General features: G+C 33.5%; 1 protein-coding gene across 1 annotated transcript; it reads right to left on the reverse strand.

Annotated features, from left to right (window-relative positions):
• Window positions 1–60: 60 nt before the first annotated feature.
• HELRODRAFT_161016 (hypothetical protein) lies at window positions 61–2,715 on the reverse strand (the record flags this gene model as incomplete). Its single annotated transcript, XM_009021000.1, has 5 exons — window positions 61–150; window positions 288–392; window positions 679–791; window positions 1,197–1,721; window positions 2,331–2,715. 5 exons carry the CDS (start codon window positions 2,713–2,715, stop codon window positions 61–63), a joined length of 1,218 nt encoding a protein of 405 aa, XP_009019248.1.
• Between the last annotated feature and the right edge of the window lie 7,797 nt (window positions 2,716–10,512).

Here is a 10,512-nt window from a genome sequence, read left to right on the forward strand (position 1 = left end):
ATGATAAGGAAGAGGATGAAGATGATGATGATGAAAATGATGATAGCGAGCAGCATGATGTTATTGTGGTTTAATCACTGATGGATATGGCGTCCTTCCCAGCGTTACTGATGCACGACCGATGCAGTTATTTATCCTCTGCAACAAACTCTGCTCAGGTATGTTCATCGTTTGCTCAGATATGTTTAATTTTTGCTCAGATATGTCTAACTTTTCTATTGATATGTTTAATTTTTGTCTAGATGTTTGCAACTTCTCTTTAGAATTTTGGCGGTTTTTTGGCTTACACGAAATAAAATATCGCCATTGTTGGAAAGAATGTATCTGCAGTATAGACTGATGATGGTGAGGCTGTTGAAGACTCTGATGAGGAATTTGTTTACGTTGATGAGCTGTATGATGATGAGGATGATGATGCTTGTAAGAATGTTCATGGTGACGACAACGGTGATGGTGATGATGATTGTGCGAAAATTGTTTTCGTCTGCCATCCGTTTGTTGGGAGAGTGTTGAGGTTGACGAGATTCTACTGCTACCACAATTATAAACTCCTTCATCGTACGTTCCACATGTTGCAATTCTTTTCAAGTTTTGAGGGAGGTGGTTTTTGTCCAATTTTTTGTGATGGAGTTGTTGTTGTTGTTGGTGGTGATTTTTTGGTTGATAATGATGACAAACCTGCGCACAGTTCTGTTTTAAATGATGCCGTAACAATAAAAGAAAAACTTTTCCACCGTGTCTGAAACTTTTTTCAAACTGTTTTTTCAGGTTTTGAAATGAAAATGTTAGCACTGTAAATTTGAAAAATAAAGGTGGATGTGCATGCTTATTAACATACTGAAGTCTGAGATGAAGTAGATGATGATGAGGATGATGGCAACGATGATGACTTGAATGAGAACGTTGATTAGCAGGATGATAATGCTGATGGAGATGGATGAGGAAACACGCTGAATGATCGAACACCTCTCCTCTCGTTCGAAGGTTGCCACTTAACATTATTTGCCGGAGAGTTCTAAATTGCCTACCACTGAGTAGTTCTGTTGAATTAAAATCTGTCATTTTATTCCAAAATTTGTTTTTTGATTGGAAATTTTTTCGGTAAAAACTATTTTTTAGTGACTGTCTGATGAATATTTCTGTTCGGAATTGTTGAATACATTGTTGCCTTTTATTGTTTGTAGTCAGTTGAACACCTTTTCTGAGTTGTGTGGCCAGTGTCTGCCACCAAGCTGAGCAATGTAATTTCGGTTGCGGCTTGTTAGGTCTGCGTTGCGACAGTTGACCACCCACGGGCTGCTGTGTTCCTCCTTTAAATTGCTGACAGACTGACCAGGCTAAGGGAGTCGTAAAATTTCTATTTATAATTTTAGTGGTCATATTGTTTGGTGGACAGTCAGTCGGTAATGTTTCGTTAACGTTAGAAACGTTGAAACACTTTTTATTGCCCAGTTTGTCGTGGTCTTTTTTGTTGCTGCTGTTTTCGGTGTTGTTGTTTGCGTTGCTGTTGTTGTTGCTGATGTCATTGATGTTGTTGATGTTGCTGTTGTTAATGAGTTTGAAGTCGTTGTCATTATGGTTATTAATGATCTTTCCACCAGTTTTGTCGTTGGCAACACCGAGCAGATCAGGAAAATAGTTGCTGTCGGATTTGATAACTTCATCAACGTCAACTGCTTTAATGAGATTTCTCAATGATGATGATGACGGTGATGATGAGCCTGAGGATGATGTAGTTGACGATGATGATGATGGTGGTGACGGTGATGATGATGATAATTGGGGTGGTGTAATTGATAGTTGGAATGATGACGTTTTATTCATCCGGCTAGCACCACTGGAAAATTCAGCCGTATGATCATCATCATCGTGCCTCGCTGCGCAACCATTTGCGTGTAGGCGATTTTTATTGTAGTTGCCATTAAAAATGTTTGTCTTGTAGCGGATAGACTTGATAAATTTTGTCTCGGCAACATTTTTGTAACTCTCATGAATCTGTGAACGGTTGCAGCGACAAGCTGCTGCAAGGTTTAAGGAACAATCATCACAGCTGTCTTCAATTTCATTTTTGTTTTCTTGAATGATAATATTCTCATTATTTTCATCGTTAGGGATTTCAAAAACTTTATTTCTGATTGCCTCTGTAACGATAGAAGTATTTTCGATCTTTTGATGAGCACCTCCAGGTAGCCTTTCTGAAACGTCATCACCATCATCACCATCATCACCATCATCTTGTCATTCATGACCATCATCACCATCATCACCATCATCACCATCATCTATGTCATGACCATCATCACCATCATCACCATCATTACCATCATTACCATCATCACTATAATCTTTGTCATCATTGTTATCACCATCATCGATGTTGATTTTGTATTTGCCATCATCATCTATGAAACTTCTTTCAATATTATTATTCCTTTCCTCACAACCATTTACTATTATATCATTATCATCTACATCCTCATCATCGTCGTCAATGTTTTTCACTCCTGCGAAATTGTTCTTTGCGGCAACTTGACCTTTATTGCGTGGGCGGTGTTCCTTCACACCTCCACTCGCTGACGAGCACGTGATCCCATTCTGTCCGATGGGGACTCCTCTGACATTTTGACACGTGACTGACACGTGATTGGTCGGTGCGGCCTGGTGGAGTAGTCCTTTGGCGGTGGTCATTATTTGAAATGATTTGGCACCATTCATGTTGTTGTTGTTGTTGTGTTATTCAGAAACAGTTGTTGTTGCATTTGCTATCGCTTTGTTTTTTTGGCTTTTTGTTCTTGGGAGTTTTTCATATTCTTTGTTTTTTTAACGTTTGTTTACTTCTTTTGACACCGTAGTTATTTTTCCCTCAATTCACCACCACCACCCTTTTCAATTTATTGTGGTGGTTCGAACGATGCGACATCGCGATGATGGTAGTGGTGATGAGCAAATTTCAATATCGTGATGATGACGATGATGAAGATGAAATTCAAGTGACGACGACGACGATGATGATGATGCTGATGAAGACGATGATGATAAAGATGACAATACCAGTGACAACATTTCTTACAATAACAAGTTTAAAAAAAATAGTTAGATAGGTTCTTGAGTTTCACAGCAGAGCATTTTGATGTTATTGATGTTATTTTCTGCTGTGTTGCTGTTCTTTGATGAACTGCCTGTTTTGAGGTTCATCTTGATATGTTTTTTCCTTTTTTTTTTTTGCTGATGTTATCTTCTTCAAATACATTTGTCACGGCAAATAATATTTTTAATATTGCAAAACTAATTAATAACATCAATGCTATTAACAAGACAGGTTAGTTTCAGATTTAAATGTTTGTCTAGGTAGATTATTATTTGTTGTTTGAGTGATAGCTGAGAGTTTGATTTGGTTTGCAACTTATTAGAAGCAACTACTACTGTGTTTTCAATTGTACAATTATTAAGACGGATCGGGTTACCATTTGTCACGATGAACTTCTTTATTAACTTCAGCTTGTGTTAAAAATATTGCGTTGCATGAATACATGTTTTGTTTTGTATTAATGAGTGTATTGTATTGTATCAAATTTACAAACGCATTATAATAAATTACAAATATTAAATAAAAAAAAATATTAAATATGTTAAAAATAATAAATATTGAAAAATTGTTTAGTATTATTTTATCGAATTTGTTATTGATCATCAGTGGTTGTTCAAGTATAAATGTTTCTTGAAATGCACAAAAAGCAGACATTTGGGTTGTTGGATATGATGACGACAAACGATGAAATGAGGAAGCATTCTCACATTCCCAACCGACTTACTATCGCCGAGAAGTTTTTATAATGAAAAACAACATGAAGAGTTTTATATTTTCATGCCAGGCTGTAAAACAAACAATGCAATCATCGGATCACGAGTGCTAATTGCTTCAACATTCAACCTGCACGATACTACTTCGTTTCTTAATTCATTTAATAGTGCAACAACGTGTTGTTGTTGTTGGTTGGTTGTTACGCTAATGCATGCTTTATGAAGCATCATTTATCATCGTCATCTGTAAAAGTTTTTATTCTTTGTTCGTGAATTTAAAAACATGGTCGTGTGATTTTATTTGGTTTCCAGTTTCAATTTCATTTTTATATTGTTATTAGTTTTCAAAACAAAAAACTTTGAATTTTATATTTTTATTGGTAATAGATAAAATTCGCATTTTTAGTAATTAATTTAATTCGGCCGGCAGAATAATTTATTTCGTGAACACTTGCATGAATTTAATCCATGAATACATTACGGATCTTAATACAAAAAATAATTGAAAAACAACAACAGCAACACATTCTTATTATTGTAATATGCTGATAGCATACCAACTTTATTTGGTATCCAACATTTGAAAGAACATCGTGCGAATACAAACAGACGCGTGTAATGGGCTGCAGACTTCACTGGTTTCAACCAATTCTTCCGACAAACGCATCTTTAAAAAATAAAACATTATTTTTTCGGCTCATGAAATGCTTAAAAATAGCGGCCCTTTTATTAATAATTGTCTTTTAGAATGGTTCTAAGGGCTTGTTTGTTTCAAAGGAACAAAAACATTTTCTCTTCATCGTTTGTTTTCATGTTTTCTTGTCATTAATCACGTCTTTTACATGTGTTTGTAACGTTTCTTATTACCAATTTGTTAGTAAAAACTATAGCATTGTTTAATAAATGAAATTGTTTTTTTTAGCATTAATAGTATTCTTTTAACAATATGCTCACAATTGTTTCTAAATATTTTTTTTATACTTGCAACAAAAATTATTCCAAAATGAAACTGTCCAGTGCTTGGAAATAAAATTTATCGTTGCAGAAACATTTCCAACAATGGTAACAATTAGACAAAATAAATGACAAATATAAAAATAATAAATGAGTATAAATGATAATAAAATAATAATTAATAATGATAATTATTCTTCCGCTTCTAATTTATTTTACAGCTTAAAAAATAAAAAATCAGACCATCGATCATTCATTCGGTCCTCGAAAATAATTAATTACGGACAATTTTCAATCCGAATGTAATATATTTCACCATATACAGATGAGTAGCCAAAGACCCCCATTGGCTACTTCTCTGTATATGTTGAAACTAGTTTTAAGCCCATAAAAGAACTGGTAAACTAGAATTCAGTTAAATATTCCAGTTGGGACTGCAGCTCTCGCAATGTATTATTTCTATCTTATGTATTATTTTTAGCTTTTAATAAATTAAAACTTATCACAAAGGCGAATGTCAAAATTTGTTTACTACAAACTGACAAACTGTTGTTTTCACGTGAAAAAACTCAGTAAATGACATTGGATCATTCAAAATGTTGCCAACTTTTCTTCAAACTATAGGCATTCAACAGCAAATTTTGGGAAAAACTACTATAGGGATACAATATGTATATATGTTGGAAGGAGACTATAATTTATATAGCATTGTATGAATTCAACCGAATTGTTGGAAATAATCAATTTAAAGTTTTTCTTTTTAATTTTTCTTACTAGAATTTTCTGGAAATTGCTCATTTTATTGAAAGAAGAATTATCATCCAAGTTCATTATGGAAACTTATTAAAACTGTTGTTATCCAAATTCCTCATGCGGATAGGCTTTATTAAGATTTTTCACAAATCATCTTCAGTGCAGTGTGGTTTAACAGTATTGTATGAATTCTACCAAACCACATTCGTATTTTGGGGCTACGACCGCTTCACTATCAAGACGGAATGTTAACGTTGTCTACTGCAATGGAATTGATACTAAGCTTTGACAACTGCTGCAATTTTCAAACGAGAAGCAACTGAGTTTTGCATTGATCAAGTTTTAGTAAGTTGCGTGACAACCACTGATGAACTTCCAAAAAGCACTTAATAAATTTGTCAAATTCCCTTTTGAAATAACTAGGATGATCAGCATCTAAATGTCATCCGCAAATGTATAGCCGAAAAATTTTCGAAAACTGATTATTAGGCGCCAATTAAACACAATCTCAATGGCGCCTACAGAAAAACAAAGCAAAATATTAGAAAAGTCATAGTTTCAAAAAATGTAAATAATGATAAATCAGATCAACAAAAAATAAACACAAAAGTACCATAGTTTATACAAATAAGTTTGTGACAGTTTTTAAACAAAGATAAACTCAATAAACATAAACAAGCAGGTAGTCCATTCAACACATAAGGTCCACATACAAAAAATATCTTTCGCCAATCTAAACTGGTAGGTGGTATGAAAAAAAGATAGATCCAATGCATCTGACCTGATCATAGCTGACCCACTTCTAGTGTTGCGACTCTCTGCAGATATCTGTCACGCAAGTATTTTGGTGCACATCCTGCAACACACTTGAACATTATTGCCAGAATTTTTGAAACTAATTCTCTTGTAAATATAAGCGTGACATGATCACGCCTATGTTTACCTTCATATATTTACTTCCAGCACCAAAAACCGATTTTGCAACTCGATTCTGGTTTATCGCAATGGATTTGAACAGCAGACAATAAAAAAGACTGTTACAACAAACATATGAATCAAACATTCAGCCAACCTCTAGTCGAGTGATCTTCTAATCAATCTCAATTTGTACAGTTTCGAGGCACAGGCACTAGACAGATTCCTTAAACGATCGTGATATTGATATATACAGAAACAAATAATATATATATATATATATATATATATATATATATATATATATAAACAAATGTGTCAGAAATATTCATAATAATCCAATATTTATATAAATGTGTGTATATATGTGTGATATAAAATACATATTACATAAGTACTGAATAAATTTCTTCTCATAGATGAGTTTATGTGTCTGAAAGGAGTTGGACTTTTATTTTCATCATGATGTTCTAAGGCGCAAATTGATTGGAGGTTGGCGCATAACTCAATTTGCTCCAACCCCTCACAACCAAATCTCCTTTATTGGACCATGCAAGCTGCTGCTGATGATGATTACGATGATGATGATGATTACGATGATGATGATCACTTTTTTGAATTGTGTTCTGTTTGCTGGTGCATTGTTTTCAATGGAAATGTTCATGTGTTCTGTTATCATTGTGAGTTAAATTTGAAGAAATATTGAATAGATTATTGTTCAAGTGTTTAATACTTTTTATTTCTTCGGACGGATTATTTCAAAATTGGTGTCACTAAGTTAACTGTTCAGCGTTCTTATAACAATTCAACCTCCGTTTACAGCGTTTTAAAAAATCAGGTTGATTTATCTAAGCGTTAAATTCTTAACAAATATGACCAGCATTGTTAAAATTAATATTTTGTATTTATCGTTTTTGAAACAAAGCACGTTAAAAGCAATCAATGATGTGAGTTTTATTCATCAACTCATTGATTGGACGGACAATAGAGTGAACGCATCTCATTGCAAGGTTTACACAAATAAAAAGATGCTTTCAGAAACCTTTCCAAGAGTACATTTGGCGGAGATATATTATTTATCTATGCATTTGTGTGCTACCTGCTTATAAATGTATTTGCATAAACGCTCAGCGTAGAAAATATGTAGGAAGGCAAGCATCTAAGTAGGCATACATTTGTAGACATTGAAAGGCAGACTGCACTGTTTGTTCTCCTGACATGTTGATATGTTTGTCCTCCACATAAAATTCAAGGTTTCCAAACTTAATAAAGTTTTTGCCTGCAGACAGGAATGTGTGCACTCACATTCACTTATAAAATACGTCTGCTTGTCGTGCAACTACTTCTCATTGCGTGCTTTGTTCAACTGCTGATTTTATAAAACAAAATTTTGCTTGCGCGGACACATTAGCTCATATGCACCAACATAACTCAAACAAATTACAATGAATTAATGCAATGCAAAATTATCAACATTGTCAACAATTATAAATTCAGAATTGATGAACGTGAGAGAAATTACATAATCGTGGACAACATTCTGCTTAATGAACCCTTATTTGCAGTTGCAGTTGGTCGTTTGAGGAGCGTTGAAAAGCGTTGTACGTGTGCGTGTGTGTGTGCGCCGCTGTGAATGTTTGTGTTGCAAGAGATGTAAGAAAAGCTACTAAAAATGAATTTGCGCTTTCCAGACTCAAAAAAGTTCAGTCACGTTTTCAGTGGAAGCGTTATTAAATGTTATTTTATGATGTCGTCATATTTAAACAACCATAATTAATTACATTTGAATAATCGTAATTAATTATGTTCAAATATTTATAATTAATTATGTTTAAACATTCTATACCCGTCATCTAATCAAAATAGGCAGCGAATATTCATTACATAAAAATTTAATTAAAATTCACAAAAATTTAATAAAATTTGTGATATCAGGTTTTAATTTGTTATTGAAATATTTATCAAATTAAACAAAACTCGATGGAAACAAATTCTCGACAACATCAGCGTGCAAAGACAAAGATGTTTGTATTTATCTTTCTGTCTTTGATGAAACTTGTCAGTTTGTGGATGAAATTTCCCAACCAAACCAAAACGAAAAAATTAATAAATAGGAAATGAGACGACGGTTGTTAAGAGAAAGAACTATGATTATTTCGTAGGAATGATACAATTTTATGAATGTTTAATATTTTAACCCTATAAATTTAAATTGCTCGTAACAAAAATAAATTTATTCCTGCAAATAAATAAATAAAACATTTCTCTGAAGCGTATAATTTATTATTTTAGCTTAAGAAATAATTAGGAACATACATGAATAACATTAATACTGTAATATTTGAAAACTTTTAACGTTTAACATTCAACGTATGTTTGACTGTTTTTATAAATATATATATATATACATTATTATAATATATATACGAGTGTGTGTGTGTGCGTGTGTGTATGTGCGTGTGTACAATAATATCACGAGTGTGATGATGATGTGGGTGTGTCAAGCGAGTGAGCGTTTCAGGCTTCCAACGCATTAGCAAGGAGGAAATAGTTTTAAAATCTAACTACAGGCAGCCAAGCACTGGATACCTGCAGACGTGGATGATGTGCCGATAATGATGAGGATGCTGTGGTGATGATGATGACGAGAATTAGGATGATGTTATGATGATGATGATGGTAATAATGATGATAATAATGATTATGACGATGATATTAGTAATGATGGTAATTAAACAAGACTTTGCAAGAAAATAATTGAAATGAACATGTTCCTCCAAGAATTGGAGCAAAAATTGCAAACTAATCTATCATTTCAGGGTTGAACACCAGCGCTGAACGTAGTGTTATTGATTGTTTTAATGGAGCGCATATTTTCCGTCGGTTATGATGGCGATGCTGTTATTTATATTGCGAGTTTTATTTTATATTCATTAAAATAAAAAAATAAACAATCACGAAATTAATTAATGTTCAGATTAGTTAGCATGCTGAATTGTATACCCCTACGCTGTCTTCAAACAAGTTCATCCAAAATATTAATAAAATGAGAAGTTTATTTATTTATTTAACCAAACACAACACAACTACATCGATCACAGCCAAACTAACTTCAAAAGCAGCACATTGACAACAGAACTATCATTTGAATTAAAGCCCGCAACTTCAACAACAACAAAATGACAACATAGTGATCAACAACAACATAATCAGAAACGACAACTGGACAAAAACATAAAAAAAACATTGTGTTGCAGCAGCAACAACGACAACAACGACAAAGAAACACAAACTCATGACAGCAGCTACAACAACAACAACAACAGAACCACAACAACAACAGCAACAACAACGACAAAGAAACACAAACTCATGAAAGCGATAATTCATAATCTGTTTCTTCAAGTTGCGCGAGTATGACGTCTCAAACCATGTTTTCAGTGTTCTAAATGTTCTCATTGGCTACATACACGTACATCATCCTATCAAATATTAAAATAATGTTGTGTGATAAGAACAAACAACAACCCCAATAATAATATTAAAAATAATTAGTCTCATAAATGCAGTAGTACCATTAGTAGTATTATTATTAGTAGTAGTTATAGAAGTAGCAGTAGCAGTAATAGTGGTAGTAGTAGTTGTTGTAGTAGTTGTAGTAGCAACAGCAGTAGTAGTAATGATAGCCCAAAGTGGTAATAGTTCTTTCAAGTGATGTTCATTTATGAGTGGTGGTTGCGTTGTTCATCCAACCCTCCAGCATTTCAGAAAATTATGTGTTTGGTTCGTCACAATGAGATAACATCAACACAAAGAGTGTATTAATGTGTCATGGATGACATTAATAAAAAGGCGTTAATGAAATTAATGACATGATTAATGAAGATATTCAGCAACGATTGCATGCCGACTTGCTATCGATGACGATTCCATGATCAAAGAATCGTCTTCTGCCAGTTCATAATATTTTGAAACCAACAAAACGTTGTGGCAAATTACTATGTATGAAGTGAGTGGGGAGCGAAACAAAACAGTGCACAGACGAATCAAGCAGCAGAAAATGTTGCAGCAGACCTTAAATCGGAAAAA

Source organism: Helobdella robusta (assembly GCF_000326865.2).
Source record: "Helobdella robusta unplaced genomic scaffold HELROscaffold_3, whole genome shotgun sequence".
Classification (NCBI taxonomy): Eukaryota; Metazoa; Annelida; class Clitellata; order Rhynchobdellida; family Glossiphoniidae; genus Helobdella; species Helobdella robusta.